Below are 17,704 nucleotides of genomic sequence, written 5' to 3'. Positions count from 1 at the left end.
TTGAATAACAATTTTATCGCGATTATCACTATTATTGGGCGACAATTTTTATCGCATATTTTTATATTTATATTTATATTTTCAAAATCGGAAGATTCTTTCTCTTCTTTCTTTTAGTCCTGCTGCTTCTGTTGTACACAAACATTCTTAAATTCCTTTCTCTTTTCCGCACTTTTGCACCTGAGCTCTGTGCACCAAAACTACTGCTAAGTGTTATTGGTTCAACGATTAGCTTTCAAGCGTTTTTTCTACTTTTCCCACGTGTAATTATCCCATATACAGATGTAGCAGCGCATAGTTGTTGGCTGCAGTTCGGAAATGGTCTCTGGAAGGAGTTGATTTTTTCTTTTATGTCTTTCTCTCGCAATCGCTATTTAAGGAAATTAAATTATTGCTATTAGTGACGTTTACAATAAAAAATATCTGATATGAGTCAAATCTAACCGTCGGCTTCTGAAATTCCTTGTGCGAAAGAGAAAAAATCCAATGACTTTCTGTTTCACTATTATTTTTTGTGAACACGCTTTACATACCAGGCTTTATGTGCGAAACTGTTTAGTATGTCAGAATCACAGGAGTCTCTGTGTCAAATCTACGGATTAGAATTTTCTGTTTCAGAACGTTCATCTGGTGTATTTTCCCTAAATAATCCAATCAAATTCAAACTTCTTAGAATGTTGTTAAATTAAGTGGACTCGTGTAGGTGTTATGAAGTGGTGGATTCAATCCACTGTTTCTTGCTATCCACATTTTTCTATCATGGAACTATACGGTCGTCAGAGCCGGACTTCATAATGGCTGTGCAAGTTTTGCGTCAGCACAGCTGTCTCTACTTACGCGACAAAAAGGCAATTTCGTTGATTCCGCTGATGGCTCTACCAGCTGCCGATCTCATTGTCCGAAGGATTTTTGGTTGCCTACAGACGACAAATTTCCTCACTTTCCCACTGGTTTACCGTATTTGATTTTGCGATTTTAATTCAAACTTTTATTTTTCATCAATGAGTTTTTTTTGCTCTTTTTTTTGGGAAGAGGTTAGAAATGGTAACGAAGGGTCCAACATATGGGAATATGATTCTTGTTGGCTATGTGTTACAGTCACTTTGCTTTGTGACATTCATTTTTTGTTGATGAATTTGATTGTGAATTAGACAATAATTTATATTGATTTTGATTTTAATTTGTTTATTTTTTGTAGTCTTTATTTTTTAAATTTATTTATTGAATAATTCGGTTCATTGTCCAAGAATCGCCATGTACATTTGCGATGGGAGGCTAACTTTAGAGCGAGCCTCTAGGTTGGAAGGATATTCGATTACGTTGCCATTCCTTTATTCTCCGTTCGATATGTTTCTCCGAATTCCATCTTGTTATTTTTTTGTCTGGGCTAGTCAATTTACGAGTATTTGTATCAAATGGCGATAGTCACAACAAATATTTCTCTATGGATTCGTTGTGTGGAAATCGTTGAAAATAATGCGGTTTCGGAAATATCACATACTGTGCAAAAAATAAGGTATGAGAGGATTAGCTGAACATTTTGGGTAGTAGGACACTTCGTAAGATATTCCTAGAAATTTCTAGCTGTAACTCTTGAACCGTTGTCGAGATTAGGAATGGTGTTGTAACTATACGCTTATGTTCTACCACAAAAGTCGAGTAATTACATAAAGGTCGAGCTGAAGTTTCGCGTTATTTTTTTTTCTCACATGAAAAAGATTTCGATAGTCAAAAACTGAAATGCGAAGCTCCGAACGTTTGCAAAAATTTCCTGCTCGTGTAACTGTTTACGTATATTTCGGCTCGAGCATTATATCCATCCATTCCAGCCGCGAACATGTGAATCAAGTGATCAAGGAGAAGCTTCTTGCAATGGAAGCGCGAAAACAGCGCATGAAGGAAATTCGCCGTTTACTCGCAGAAAATCAAGGTTTGTTGCCTTTGCCTTATCGTCCGGCGCACCACAGTAGTCACATTCCCCATCTCTCCGCCATAATCTTGGAGTTATCCTACGTTTGTAGCTGCGGCTTCATCGATTCTGCTCGAAACGAAGAAGAAGATCGAAGCAGCGTCTTCAGCAGATGAGGCCAGCAAACCGCAATCGAATGGCGATGCGGAAAGCTGCTCAGAAGCCAAAGTATCGGCTGATGAGAATGGCGCTGCCGCTGCTCCTGATGAAGATTCGCCGAGAGAGGAGGTGGATGGGAATCGCGCGGAGAATCAGCCGACCGAGGAAGAAGAGCAAACAAGGAGGGATATTGAGGAGACATTCCGGAGTGCTGAAGCAAATTTGCTGTGAGTATCAATGTCTGGCGGCGTTTTGGGGCGCTGAAATTTGCAGAGGGCGCTGTGTTTCGCAGCCGTTTTCCGCGTACTTGTTTTTCCACAGCAGCAGTCGCGAGTTTTCTTTGATGAATTGGTATTTTGTCTCATGTGCAGTTCGCCTGGGCTCGGCTTTGCGTCACCTTCGATTTCTCCAAGCAGCAAAATGTTCAAGTGGAAAAAGATGAGGAAGTAGTGTTTTTCCCCTCCATTTTTCACAATCTTCATGAAGTAGCAACATCACTTTGTTAACTTGTATGAGTTGTCGCTATCTTATAGGAATCTTACCATGCTGAGACGGCGATTAGAAGAAATACAGGAACGTGGTGGAGAGCTCACGCAGGAAGACGCCGAGCTAATTGGACAACTTGACGAAGGAACAAATGATGAGAAGGAGGAGGCGACTAATGAAGAGAAGCAGGATGAGAACAAAGAGGTACGACAGCAAATGAGCTTTCTTCTATACATTCACGTCAGTGTTCATCACCTAATGTCTCGCATGTCTCTAACATTTGCACTTTGCCGTGGTGAGTGTAGTTATTCGGTTTGTGTAATTAATTCCGGCCACAGTTTTCTTGAATCGTTTACTTTTTATTTTCTCCAATTTTCAAGTGAAAAGGTGAGAGCAGTCGTTGTGCAAACCTTCTGTATCCTGTCACGTTATTTTTTCTAGAAACTTCTAAACAAAGAATTCTCTGTTTTTTACTAGCACTACTATATTGTTGTCACCTACATATACGAACTCATGTTTATTTCTCTTTTTTCTTTTGGTCCACTGATTTTGTTTAGAGTTTATCGGCATATTTTGCTGCCAAACATTATTATCTACCACGAAGTATAGTATAGCTTGCTGCCCACGGTTTTTAGTTAGAAATATTTCACTTCATGCTTATCTTCCGCTTGTTCTTTATTTTCAGTTGTTTCTTTGAATTTAGGTTGCATGATGGGCAGAGAGCATTGTAATCTTTTTCCTTCACTTCTCTTCTCGCTTCAACTCACATTCGAGTCTTAGGGCTTGGGGGCCATTCCGAACTCCGGTTTCTTCGCCACTTTAATGTGTGGTTCTTTTCAATTGTTGAGCTACCGCTTTGCCGCTACTTTTTTCTCTGCGTGCCTCCTACGGGACCACCACTGCAGCAGAAGTTAAGTGATGAAGTTTAGGCGCATATGGAGGCGAGTTGGTTTGCTGTAGCGCCTCTCGCGGCATCATAAATGCAATGTACTGTTAGTAGCATTTAAAATGTATGAGCATCTGCTGCCCTTGCTCACAACAACATCAAAGCTGTTCGTCCGAGCGTCTGTATTCGTGCCATTTGGTATGGCGGCTGTTGTTCTACCCCAGGTTAAGCGAGAGGCGCCGTTAAAATAAATCGGCTAACAGACCACATCACGCCATAACAACGGTATGCATCTCAAGAATATCGTACACGAATTTTCGTCGGAAACCTATGATAACTTCTGAAGGCTTGAGAACTATTATGGATAGACCTAGTATTTTTCACTACTAAAATTCGATTACCTTCTCTTCCTTAGCTAAATAAGGTTACCGGCCAGTGCTGCTGAAGACATTAACGACCCGAATTCATTTAATCACCTCTGCTTACATTTCCTACCTCGTTTAACCAAATATGGTTCCGGACAAATAAAAGGGTGTGCAAAACGAGCCCAACGTTGCTCTTGTTCGGCTATTCATCCTATTTCAAAAGAATTATTACACAAACACACATCTCACCATTATCCTTGGAAAGCTCCAAGTCTGTTCTTTTGACGAAGTAAAGACTACGAGAAAGTTACATAGTGGGTGTGGACTTCTTTAATATTTCACATTCCTTTTTCATTGGATCGGTGTCTTCAAAGAGAAGAGTTTCTGGAACATTTTCCTGTCTCCCATTTATTTTGGAATGTGTTTCACTCGGAAATCCTTTTCCTTGTTACATCTATAGAAGAGGGTGCATGTCTTATTGGAAGCCACCTGCTACCGATTGCGCTAAACGCCCGTTAGCAGAGTGAGAATGTAATGGATTCTTCGTAGACGTAGACTACAGTGGCGTGACGTGTTGTATTTTTTCTGGATGTGCTAACAGTTTGCTAGCTCGCGTTCCAAATGTGTGGTCGATCTCACATCTGTTTTGTGCCGGAGTACGAGAGCATAGTGCAGCCATTTCCAGCGTCGTGGACCTGCCCGTCCACGGACTACCCCACCACAACAGCTGCAGCACACGTCATCGAAAGCGGACGTTGAACATTGCAATTCGTTTCGTGCTGGTGAGAGCAGTGGGCGCTTGAAGCACATTGAGCATTTGCTGATTGACCACACGGCCATGCTGTCGGAATTGCTGGGCAGGAATCAGGTGAAGTGGATGCTTTTTCTTCTTTAAGGTTGAGATTAGCAACTGTTCAGCTGCCAACTGGCTCAATTTTGTCTGATGATAAAACAAAAGAGCCATTCTGAACTGTTGGTTTCCAAAAAAAGGTCAGTGGTGCTTGTCCATTGGCACAGAGAGGGTAGCAGCTTCTGGCAGGCATCGATCCGGCGAGGGGCGGTGCGCCACCCGCTTCCATCGCTGCCTGCCCTGCTGTCCGGGCGGCCGCCGTCCGGCCCTTCCCCTCTCACTTGTCACTGCTTCTCAGCCATTGAACAGTCGTCCTGCATCCGTCGACGTGGTCCACCCTGACGTGCTACTCGATCTGCTCAACTCAGCAAATCCTACTGTACTCCGAGCCTTTGCCGCCAGTTTGCTCCACTTGGCAGACGGTCTTCCAGTGCCTCATCTCAACAGTATTCTTGTCGCCATTTGTGAGGTTTGCTCTCAGTTCTGTTGTGTTTGTCTGTAGCTGCGGTATTGCGACCTCCCAGTTAAGTGAATGCTTTGCCACAGTCTTAGACATTGTAAGCTGGGCTAAGGTTCGCTTAGGCTGGAGGGCGCGCCGACCGATACCTTATTCGTTCGAATGTGTGGGCGTTGTCTGCTGGATCATGTCGCATTCTGAATTCGTGACGGTGTCTTTCGTGCGTTTGTGTTCGTGGTCTTTTGATGCTAAGCCCGCTGTCTGGAGCCGCCTAGAATCGGATCCAGAATACTGCAGCTGTACTGTTCTCGAATGAGAATGTGGACATGATTAATTGATGCCTTGTAGGTTCGATTCATGCCAATTTTCACTTACAGAAAAAGTCTCCACAAGTCGCTACATTCGATGCAAACGACATTATCCCCTCACCAGCACAGGTTTGATTTTTTTGGTGTGCTGTGGTTTCCTACTTGAGTTCTTCAAATTGTCACCATTTGATTTTTCATTATGAGCACTCGTCGCGCATTGGGTTGACGCCGAGCCGTCGTTTGTGAAAGGTGTTTAACTTGCTTTTCTCTTTGCCTTTCCTTTTTCGGGCAGAAGGAGGAATAAGCGCTTGCTGCTTGTGATATCGGCAACTCACGAACTGCGCTTCATTGAGACATTTTGTCTCTTACCAGCCCTTGCACTCATTGAAAGCATTTGTTAGGCGGAATTCGAATCGGCTTCAAATTGCATAATGAGAGTTTTATGGGCTCACTTCATGCTTCTTTTTCGCTGTTTTGCACTGTGCTCAGTGAACAGATAATTCGATGCTGCGGATTCTTGAGGTCGAAATGAGTTCAATTGTTTGAGAAAACAGCCGTGGTTCTCGTTAGACCCCGATCGTGCGTGGATTTCTGTCACTTTTTTCGCCTTCTCGTGCCCGACAATGGTGTGCCAGTTGCTCGGTCGCAGCATATTCGATTTAATTTATCTAGTGGCAATTCTCTATATTGCGAAGGAGCGAGTGCGAACGCATCGATATCTAATTTGTGAAATTTCCCCTGGTTTCGCTATTCTTAATTAAAAGTTGTTCTGATTAGGCCGGTCGGGTGGGTTCCAAGAGCTCCTCCATCGCAAAGCGTCGTAGTTTACTTTTGCTAGAGGGGATCGATGAGGACTTGGTGTTGAGGAGAGCAGCTAGCTGTCTCGCTCTTTTTTCCTCTCCACGTTAGGTACAAAATTAAAAGAATTGATCCCGCGTTGCTATGTGTATGTGTGCACACGCCAAGTGATGCCTGCCTTCGATAGATTGATTATAGTTCTAGCTGCAGTGTAGATATTTCTCTTCCCCTCACTCCTCCTCCTCTTAGCACTCTGATTAGTCGCCGCAAAAGCTGCGCTGACGCGCTAATAACTGCATTATGTTGCCATGCAAACTTGCAGTAGAGAGCCCTTTGCAGCGTATCAGATCCCCGGACGATGCTGACCACACCGACTCTCAGTTCTCCCAGGCTCGACACGACAACCACACTGACGCAGTCGACAAACGCACAGTCGGAGAGCAGCAGGACATGATGGGACCTAGAAGACTGGAGCAGGCAGTCTCCGGCACGATGCACAGAGTGCTCTCGATTCTGGATCAATCGGAGTTGTTGGACGAGGAAACACAGAAAAGGTGCGGCCGTGCTGTGATTTTAGAGTACACCATGAGTTACCACTCTAACATCAATTTTTGTTCTGCAAAAACTCTTTTGCGTCTTGTAAAGATGAAGCGAAAGCTTCGCAGGTTTTTCCTCGCAAAGAAAGCTGTAGGTAATGTTGTGTGTGGCGGTTGATTGCATTTTTGGGAGATGTGGTCGTAGAAGACTCTTTGAATCGTAATCTGATGTATTTTTCTGCTCCATTTGGTTTACTTGATGCTTCTCAAATGATAGTGTACTCGCATCGTAGAGACCACTATGCGCGTTATGGCAAGCAGGTGATTAGAAGGCATTCTCTTCACCTTGGGTGGCTTAGCATTTCATGGGTCGGACAGGAATGGATCACAGACGCAGCACTTGTAGTTACTAAACCAACGGAGCAACGGCTACTTTGATGACTATCAATGAGTATTGTTCGAATTTCTTTGAAAGAGTTCCTTCCTACATTGAAGAGCGGTTCAAAATAAAGTAGTCATGAGACTACGAATACGCCTTACTAACGTCGTAATGGAAAGATTTTAGGGGTTTCCAATTCTCTGGCATCGACGAACTTCCTCATTTTCGGTTCCCCATGCTTTTTACTTGTTGTCTTTCTGTGAGAATTCGCTTCAACGAATTTGTTAATGAGTGCATGCTAAAGCAGCAGCAACTGCTGTTGCAGACCAATTTTCAGTAACATCTCTGCAACTGAAGAGTGATGATTCCTAACTGCTTCGATGCTGTTGCATTTTATTGGGCACCGTCGAAGTAGAGTAACGTTGAGAAATTACACTTCTTATTTGATATATTCATCAAATTACAGCGCTGGAGCTGGATTCAGAATTTTTGGTCATGTTTAAATGAACATGTAGTCAACCGTGTTGTGAGATTTGGTAGCGCAAAAAACTGTTCAAAACTAAAATTTGCGAATGCCAGAGAGAACTGTGAAAGTTGTTCGTAACTTACGTCCCTTCAACCTAAGTAACATTATCTAACACATGTGATTCCAGCATTACTCAGAACTTCCTCAGCAATTCGCTGAAGCCTTTATTCACATTACAGAGGCGCTGCCGACTTTTAACCCAATCACTTGTGACCTTTTCTGACCCGCTTACATTACAAGCAGCGTTCGCAGCGGCGGTAACATTGGCGACGCCTCCGTAATAAAAGTGAAACCTTCGTGAAAGGTGGTGTGAAAATTCTTAGTAGTCACGTCTTCGCTTTTGCAAAGAAAACTGGGAGAATGGCCTAAAAACTAGGGAAAGTCGAGCGGCTCAGTTTTCAGAATTTGAGAACTTTTTATCCCTACTCCTAACCTTCTGCTTGTGTGAGTAAAGACAAACAGTAGAAAGAAATAATTGAGACTGCCTCCGAAGAGACCTGGCTCTGACGTACCTTGGCTTGCTTATGACTTCTTCCAGAAAACCGTCCATACATTTCTTTTATTGTAAGTGTTGGGATTGAGACGGTGAAGGCCCTATCTATGTTCGGAATGTCGATGTAGGTTCGATGTCCCTTTTTTGAATTGGTGCTGCTACATTGAAGTGCACAGGGAGAAGGCTTTTGAGGTTGTTCTATTAAGGTGCAAGTTAAGGTCATTGGCCGAGAAATGCATTTACAGTTTATTATTGACAACACAAAGCCAAACAAAAGAAAAATCGGCTTCTCGTGCGTTTTTTGTAACATTTACAAACCATTTTTTGAATATGAACTCCTGGAACGATGCTGGTGGAGGTGATCGAAAGTGTTTGAATAGAAGACATAGCAGTACGCTATGTCTTAGATAGACCGTCAAGAGTGTCTCGGAGCGGTAATTTAAGGTGAATTCGATCGCTTTGAACTATATTCACATGTTATTTGTATGGTTGACAATATATGGATATTTATCTATTTCTCGAAAGCATTTGTCCTGATTTTTCGAACTTGAAGATTTCTGGAAGCTATTCGAAGTTTTCAAAGTCTCACTAGTTAGGTAATTTCTTTTCGGCATTCAAGCCTCTTGCTTTAGCTATTCACATCTGCTCTATGTATGATTCCTGAAAATAGGAGAATTTTTGAAGTGTCCGATAAGTCTTTCCAAGCTGCGGTACCTACTTTCAGTTTCCATCCCTGCGATCGGTTGTCCTATATCTTAGCTAACTTTGCTGTTCGATCTGCTATCGATCCGAATGGTGGCCAGTTTTCGGACTCACGGCTTCCGAATGCCTAGTTCCACCAGCTTCGACAACAGTGTTTCTGCCCGTGTGTTGAGCGCTCTTTCGACTCGCTTCCTTCAGACGCATTTGAATTGCATGGCGCTTATCGTGGAACATGTGCGTGTGTGTGTGCTGAATGCGTTCCCGCTGTGTGCAGTGTTCGTGTGTTGGTCACTGTGTGCAATGGGTTTTTGGATGCATTATGGATTGACGTAAGTGTAACACACCTGTGGCGAACAGCACAGACACCGGCAGCAGCAGGAGCAACAGGAGGTCGGGCTGTGCTTTCGACCGTATCGTATTGCTGTGTGCGCCTGTGTGATTGCTTGAAAACCGCCAACTGTTCTGTGGATGGGGAAGATCCGCTGCTGCATTACAGCGAGCCGCAGGGCCGCCGTCACCGCAGCAGTTGCCGTGTAGTCTGTTACAACTCGGACGACGAATGGCACCCTTGCGAATTCATCAACCCCCTCATATACATTGCATCGTCACTGATGCATAGAGTCTTTGGATGTGGATTAGCGTCTTTTTCAAACACTTTAAAATGTATTATTGATTTTTAAACCCTACACTGGTTGAACATATGTTGAAGTTGCCGGCAGTTCTGTGCAGGGGAAGCGTGACGTGCACGGTCTGTCGTTCTAACAAAAACCACTCATATACTGCTCGCACGCGGAATCTTCGATGATATTTGACTTTTTTGATGAGCATATATAGTTGCATATGGAGGTGGTTCAGCAGTGCCTGAAATGAAGCGGACGAAGCACAAAGGGTGGATTCAGAATTAGATCCTGAAACTGCTATGCAGAAAGATTTCACCAAGGAAGGTGGATTTCTAGTGAGTTTGTACGCATGTCAGGAAAGGAGACGTAGGGTCTAGATCACATCTACAGAAAAGTCAGTCCGTGAACTTTTGCTGTTTAGTGTTTTTCCCAAACATGGTGATTTTTCTAGGGTTTTTAGTGAACGCCACCTTTCTCCGTAAACGTTCAACCTAATTTTCCCGCGAATATACATACATGCTTCACCGACCAAACCCCAAACACATGGAGAATGATTCTTCACTTTAGAATTCACCTCTTAAATTTGGAAACAGATCTGGTGGGTCCTGTAGGTGAAACTATGATTTTTATCGTCACGTCATGTAACGAGACTGTCACCTTTTCCGGAAAAAAGGGACGGATGTCCAGAAACAAGAAATCGTAGACTAGGTTGACAGGTTGCCCTTTCGAGGCGATGGCGGCACTTTCTGCTATCTACATCCAACTATGCATAAATAAGCTCAGAGAGGTGTGGTTCTCTAAGATCCATTTCTGAAGACGTAACAATGCGTCCCGCCTGATGCCTTTGTTTATTTAAGAAGAAGCAACTATTGAACATAGAAGAAACATAGAGGCAACATAGAGTTTGCCTTCTTTCCTCATTTCATTCTACTTAATACTAATACTCATACCCATTCCTCCACGGAACTTGCTGAATTTTAGCCCTCATTCTTGCTATGCCGGTTATTTTTCCTTTAAATCCTTGCTATGAACTCCTAATTCCAGTTCCCTACATAACATTAATTTAGTAAATCTTCTACACTTGACATACCTCGTGCCCCAAAACGAGAGCGTTTTTAAAATCGCGTATCTGTTAGGTAAACCATTAAAATTTAAAAAAGGAAAATAACCAAAATCTTAAGAGGGGGGGGGGGGGCAACTGGATACGGTTCGACCGGTGAGAGCCTTACAACGTAATACATCTGCGCAGGAGATACAGAGGTGTGCTTTTCTGATCTCCTTTTGAACTTAGTCATGGACTAACACAGGTGGCGAAATTGCAACTTTACCTTTATAATTCCTTCTATTTCTTGTATTTTTGCTGAAAGCGAGGGTTAATCTCACGCCCACCTTTATAGAAAGCTGTACCTTCGATTGTCCTTTACTGATACAATAACGAAACAGATCAGTAAAAATTCGGATATTTGGATGTCATTCTCAAAGAATTTTGTAACTTTCGACGACTAAGGATGACTCGAAACATTTCAACGGATGTGAGTCCCGCCGCGCTTTTGCTCTCCATTCACTTTTTCCGTTGCAACGGAAATCGTTTGCGTCGTTTCGTTCCGCGAATCCGAATTTCTCAGGACACACGACCCTTGTGGTCGGCTCTAGTTCAACAAGTTACTGATATCAGGTCATTTTTCACTACCCGATTTATATTCTCCCATTGAAATTCTCTTTTTAAAGGGAAAATAAACTGTTGTTTTATTTAGTCCATATACTTAAAAAGATGGTGGAAGACTGTGATACCATCCTTTGGTTCTTCTTTCCGAATTTTTCACGTCGAGCTCTTAAGATGAAGTGAATAAAATACTAATTATGTCCTCCTGCATCTTGATTACTTATAGTTTTTAGCAGAAGGTTTGATTCGAAGAGGAAAATTAAAATCAATACTCATAAGAAAATATTTGTACAGACAGCGTAGAAAATAATTGGTACTCCCAAATATCTGCATTGTATTCTGCAAAAAAAATCTGGCAACAAATGCAGATTTGCAGTGAAATATCGAAAGTGGAGGGGAGTCAAAAAGCGAATGAAGAAATAGAACAAAAGTAGAGTGTGAATAGCAGTTTAGTAGATGTTGGCTGTATTTTTCATGGAGTTCATTTAGGTGGATTTCAATTCCCACTATGGACTAGAGTCGAGTCATTAGCGTGTATTCATCATTCTAAACATTATCGAAGTGCAGCTTCTAGTAATTATAAGTTAGACTTGTTTTCTCGGAATCGTGCTCTACTTTTTTAGGAGCAATCAGCCGATGTTAACATTTCTACGTGGATATACTTTTCTGCTACAATTTTATTTGTTTCAATCACTTATTATCTACAAACCGTAGCCCCTTGACCTGGTTGTTGTTCACAACGGGCTTGATCTCGAAGTTCACACAGTTTTAAATTCAAACAGTAGTGGTTGTGGTTACTGCATGCATGTGATCTGTCATGATAAACTTTGTCCAGCATGATGTATGTCTTGTTCGCTCAAACCAACACATGAATTCATTTCTCGAGTCGCGTTACGATGAAATCTGTTTCAGGGCGCGTGAAGTAGTGGTATCGAGTGCTGCAGCTCTGTTTCCAAATGTGCCTCCGATGTTAATCGACGCTCAGCTTGGTCCTATCGTCGCCGACGTCATCGCCACATACTCGGAACGGCCGTTAGCCGACGTCTTGGACGAGTTGTGCACTGAGATTGTCCGAGTTCTCGGCAGCGAATTAGGCTTCTTTTGTCTCATTAACACTCTTAACTGTATCCCGGATCCCACAAATGGTGTTGAATCCAACTGAATTCCTTCCTCTTCTGGTTGTAGCTTTTTCACATTCTTATTTTGACATTCCATGTCCGCCTTTCCAGTTTGACTATATTCAGCACACTTTAGTTCCGCTTCGACGGATGCATTACGATACATGAAACGCATCACTTCATCTACACGTTCTCTAAATTGGCAATGCTAGTGCTTCTCTATTTTGTCCTTTCTAAACTGTGGCTAGTCGCATTCTGGTTGTTTATCCGCATTGCCCGAGGTCTTTTCATTGATCCTTCAACGTATATGCCTTAAAAACCTATAATGTACTTAAAATATCGGAAATATGCCTTTGTTACCGTCTATGGTACTTATTTAACACTAAGAAAATTTATCTATTCGTTTCAAGACGCTACTCATAGAATATGCATTCATACAAATAAATCGTGTACAACAGTTTCTGTGACGTCTGTTTGAGGGGTCCAAAGGTTGCGACAATTCAGATTTGTGCAACGCACGTCCATAAACATGTTTTTCTCAGTTCCATCCTTTATTTCGTTGCCTCTGAGGACATGTCGGCTAGATTCCGCAGCTTCCGAGAGCATTTCAAAAAAAGAGAAGAACCTGCCGTACTGAATGTTCTTATAGGTAAGCTATGAAGTCGGCGTCTTGTGTAATATACCTTTCCGATGCTACACAGCTCAAACACATGTGGTATCTCTCCGCGTGCTGGAATCTGTACCTCCCGCGAAAGAGCATTTTCGAAGTCTTAAAAATCGTGATCTAGTCTCTTCATAATTCCTCTTTTCTTTTCTTTTTCTCTTCTTCGTCACATTTGCCATCGGTTAGAGTAAAGTTTTCGAAGATGGTGAATTATAGAAGTCTTCGCCAATTTCTCAGCCTAATTTCTGATCTCTTCGGCAACTCAAATATTACCCTACACTTAAGTGGGAACATTCGAATTCCCACATCCTTTTGCAACTTCTCTTTCCTTTCTTTCTTGGCCCTTCACTGTTTCATCAATGAACTACATATATTTGTTGCAAAAGTTAGCAAGTTCACTCTCTTTCTGTGCACAACAGAAGTGCGGATGAATCGCACAGCAAATGTTTTTGGGAAAAGGCTTCTATAAAAGCAGTACAAGATCTCATTCACTTGGACTGATCCATGCAGCTTAACCATCGGATTATTGTCGTTTTCACGAGTTGAGGTTTTTCTCTTCGGCAACGTTTCATGCCGTTTTTAGGTAATTAACTGAGTTTTATTCACATCCAAACTCATTTTTGAGCATTTGTAAGTGGTTCACTTGATATCGTGTACATAGGTGCATTTCTAGCTCTTTCTTTGATGCTGCTTCACCTTTGATGGGAATCCAGATCCATAATACGGTGTAGGTTGTCGGAAGTGGCAGGTTTGCCGCAGTTGATAAGAGGTTCTGCAGTTGCTGCACAATCGATCATTGGTTCGAATCTGCCCTAGGTCATTGTCCTCGCAGGTCATTGTAAGGCTGCACGTGCGTTCACAAGCCACGAACGATTCTGAATTAAAGTTGAGCGCGTAGGCGCATCCCCGTAGGAATTAATCAACGCCGTGCACTTTATCCACTATCCTTCAGGTTATCCCTAAGCAAAAATAAGTCCTAACCGATCCACCTTAGTCTGTTGATATCACTTGTATTACATTCCATTCGTTGAACTGGAAAAAAATCTCAAAAGAAATCCGGGTTCAAAATTGACTATTAGGCTTACTTGCGATGCTACCTTTGAATAGGACGGGTTTGCTGCGTTACCGCATATTTGTGGAATTACACACAATACCTGTGTCGCCGCTATCTACATAACTGCAACGGTAAAAAAGTACAGTTGCTGTTGCAGTTCCGACGCTCCATTTGTGATAAACATCTCAAATTATCCCTATTGCCAAAATTTCCGAAAAAGAGAATAATTTCTAGAGGTTCGGACTATATAGAAGAGATAGGTGGTATAGCTAATCAACATTAACAATTGAGCTATTTCCAGTTTAAGATGTCTGTAGGAATACAGTACTCATACTGATGGTCGCACACTTCTGTTGGCAATAATCCCCCACATATACCTCACTCTGAGCAGCAATAACAACTTATTAGTGCTATTGTAGCAAAATACTTGTTCTAGCACTGATAATAATTACGATAATATTATCACTGTTATTATTATTGTTATTGTAAAATCAATGGATGTTACCGGAGGTATCCTTGTATTAGTAGCTCACTCTTTTTGTTCTTCGTGTGTTTTCACCGTTTTTCGTATAACGGCGCATGAATGAGATCGCTCGCGTAATCACGTACGTAATGTCCTGTACTTCTAAATGTAATGCGATAATTTTGTAAACACATTTACGACAACACTGCCATATGCGTCGCATGCACCATCAATCCAACAATATATGGCAATACACAGCGATGTCTGCAACTTCCCACATTAAACTGTTCGGCTGAATATTCCCTGGACCATATGTTTTATATAACAAGGACAGTTTGTGTGTCAAATCTTGACTAATTCCATTTAACCGTACGGAAGGTAGTCTTTGTTTCTGGAATAAAAACCGTTTCGTTAGGTAAAAAAAGGGTGTCCTCCCAGTGCTAAATTAACTGAAATTTTCCCTTTTTTGAATATCATTCGTCGCAAAATAGAAATTTTCCTCGGCTACTGCCAGGCTGTGAGAATTTTTGGAATTTTACTGTGATCCACTTACAAACAACATGGTTCACATTCGCCGCTTCAATAAATTGACGACAGACAATACGAATAACAGATGGGTTGTATGCATCTAAGCGCATGCGACTGGCCATGAATTATGTACATATCGATGCAATACTTCACGGAAAAGTTGAAGAACTACCAGAAAGAAGTAAAAACGGGACTAGTACAAAAATATTAGGTTGATGCATAAGTAATGGCGTTTTTCGAATTTAAACTCGCGCACCCAAAAAGTGTTTGGCAATATGCAACACGTTATTCGAAAGAGCATTCCTTTTCCTACAAGGTAGTGTTTTTGGTTTCTTACGGTGATTTAATCTTCCAGAAGTGCGATCCTATTGTACGAACCCGAAATTGTAGCTCGCAGAACTTTGGACGATGACCAACGAGCTGGCTCTGCATCAAGACCTTTGCGGGTTTTGATCTACGGGGTCATATGCGGGTCGCATCCTAATTAGTGTTAGCGGAGCGATCTTATCACGCGGAGCTCCGCTAATGTCACGGCAACGCGGCTACCTAGGTAAGCAGAACGATTTGGACTCTTTTGATTTCGATTTCTGTTTCGAGGATGTAGCATCTTAGGGAATGATGACTTGTTCTGGATGAGGCATTTGAGAGGAAATATCACAAAAGATCTGACTTTCCAGGCTCTGACGAAGGCGACGACGCCGAAACGTTAGCCGTAATAAAGTTTGTTAACAATCTTGAGTGTTGCTAAATTGGACCATCAACAAGATTTAATCTTTGTTAATTCTTAGATCAATAAATACTGAGGCGACCTAAGACGGTAACAGATCAATCCACGGCGTGGTCACATACATGTTGCAAACAAGAGATTAGAAATCCACACTGATCCTCGGAATTCAAAAGCCTGAGGTCCTCTCAATGCGCTAAAAGCGAATCTTTGCTCCTGTTTCTGTCTAAACGTCATTCTTAGCAGGTGTCCAGCAGGTGTCCTCAACTCCAGTGATTAGTGGATAAAAAGTTACCCCTAAAAAGGATAATAGGCATGGCGTCGATCAATCCCTCTCGGATGCACCTATGTATTCGAATTCAGTTCAGAAGCATAGATGTTCGAGGACACATTAACAAAATGACAAAAGGTCACCACTGTTGTCTTGGTCGATTGTTCGATATCGCCCAAGGGCAGTGCCACTTCACCCAGAGTCGATGGATAGGCATCAGACAGGTCAGGAGGGATAAGGACGTGACCTGTTACGGTGGCTGGTCCCGCTGGTAATTTAATTTGCGACATGCGTGTTCATAGACCCTTCCGGATTTATTTTACTAGTTTTCTCCATAACTCCTAACTCAACTCACTTCACATCTGAAGCATGTTTAAGGTATTGACGTGCATAGAAGACTAAGCTTATTTTCGATGCTTTGCAGAATATGAAGTAAGGTTCTTCCAATGTAGCACATGGTTATAATTTGTGTTACTTTGAAATGAGATCATATCATTCGCTTTTGTAGGAAGATGAGCGATGCCGGCCCTCTGGCTGAAGTAGCGATCGCAGCCACGGTTGCGATCGTGGTCGGCTCTCTCCTTACTGCTCCCATGCATCCTGCAGCTGTGAATGTGGTTGTGTTGGTGAGCGTTGGAGCAGCAATGACACTGTACAGCCTTCTGATGGGCGTTTCTTTATTCGAACTTCCCGTGTTTTTGTGGAGCATCGTATTCAACGGGAAAAGTTCGCGGTTAGTTTGACTACCAAAACACTACGCTATAGAATCATGGAGACGTAGAACATGTTGTTTGTTGCAAAATGAGGATTTACCTGTGATGAATTGGCATCCAAAGCATCTTGTAGAATGAAACCCGACTTTAAAATATCTTCACAGCTGTACAATCCGAACACAATCCGTTTGAAGAGTGAGATAATACGTACCTGGGCTTATTTCTCCGAACACTTTCTTTTTCTTGTTCATGCTTTTCTCCACGCAGCATATCTTCCCACAATTTACTTCATCCAGATTCCATTACTCTTCTATTCATTTGAATTAAAATTAAACCAACCCAGAAAACAAAAAATCATCTTTTTCGTGTTCAATGATTTCAGTCGGTGTCAATCGTGTCAGAGCACTTGGTGCAGGGAAAACTTACGAAGATTCAAAAGTAACATTATGTACTTATGGAAGGAAAATCAAATACACCACTACTTTAAAGGCAGCGAATCACGAAATTAACGTGCTACGGAAATCTTAAGGAAAACATAGAGTTTTGGGTAAGATTATGGAAACGAGCGCGGCGACTCTCATCTTCGCTTAATTGTCGCAAGAAATGTGGTGGAAGACAGCGTTCTTTCCTACGAAATCAGTTGCAACGCCCCGCCCTTATGCACGCGCCGCGTCAGCGAGCGTTTTAGCGTACCTCGCGCGGACTCGAGTAGCGGAAACAGGGCGGGACTACGCTCGTTTCCGTAATCTACAATTCGAACTCTACGTTTTCCCTGGAGTTTCCGTACCATGTGTACCTCTTTGTGATACGTTGTCTTTAAATAAAATAAGTTCTTAAATTCAGAGTTCTAAGAAAGTTAAGTATTATGTGAACAAGACTAACATTAATGCACTATTTACACATCTAAGTAACATGTGTTCCCGTCTACACAAAGAGGAAAGAAGAAAAAACGATGCGGAACGTAAGTGGACTTTAGAGATTCAAAATTTCAGAAATTTCGAAATTTTAAGAATAGATATTGTTCTTAAAAAA

The 17,704-nt window shown here is 42.1% G+C and overlaps 1 protein-coding gene across 3 annotated transcripts in view; it reads left to right on the top strand.

The window, feature by feature from the left end:
• Window positions 1–17,704, top strand: part of RB195_009975 (uncharacterized protein) — a gene marked incomplete at both ends in the record, with an annotated part of 28,915 nt that overhangs the window by 9,014 nt on the left and 2,197 nt on the right. Inside the window, 10 exons of one of the 3 annotated variants that reach the window (XM_064190764.1) lie at window positions 1,830–1,930; window positions 2,022–2,295; window positions 2,602–2,758; window positions 4,491–4,673; window positions 4,954–5,124; window positions 5,490–5,549; window positions 6,558–6,772; window positions 12,050–12,212; window positions 12,840–12,904; window positions 16,468–16,692. In XM_064190764.1, coding sequence (XP_064048346.1) covers window positions 1,830–1,930; window positions 2,022–2,295; window positions 2,602–2,758; window positions 4,491–4,673; window positions 4,954–5,124; window positions 5,490–5,549; window positions 6,558–6,772; window positions 12,050–12,212; window positions 12,840–12,904; window positions 16,468–16,692 — 1,614 coding nt within the window. Of the gene's footprint in view, window positions 1–1,829; window positions 1,931–2,021; window positions 2,296–2,601; window positions 2,759–4,490; window positions 4,674–4,953; window positions 5,125–5,489; window positions 5,550–6,557; window positions 6,773–12,049; window positions 12,300–12,839; window positions 12,905–15,489; window positions 15,515–15,641; window positions 15,685–16,467; window positions 16,693–17,704 lie in introns of those variants that run through there. The other 2 variants (XM_064190763.1, XM_013441735.2) reach the window with 2 other exon arrangements.

This window comes from Necator americanus, chromosome III (genome assembly GCF_031761385.1).
Source record: "Necator americanus strain Aroian chromosome III, whole genome shotgun sequence".
NCBI lineage: Eukaryota > Metazoa > Nematoda > Chromadorea > Rhabditida > Ancylostomatidae > Necator > Necator americanus.
Note: the sequence above shows the minus strand (reverse complement) of the source record. Positions and strands in the feature narration are given on the sequence as shown.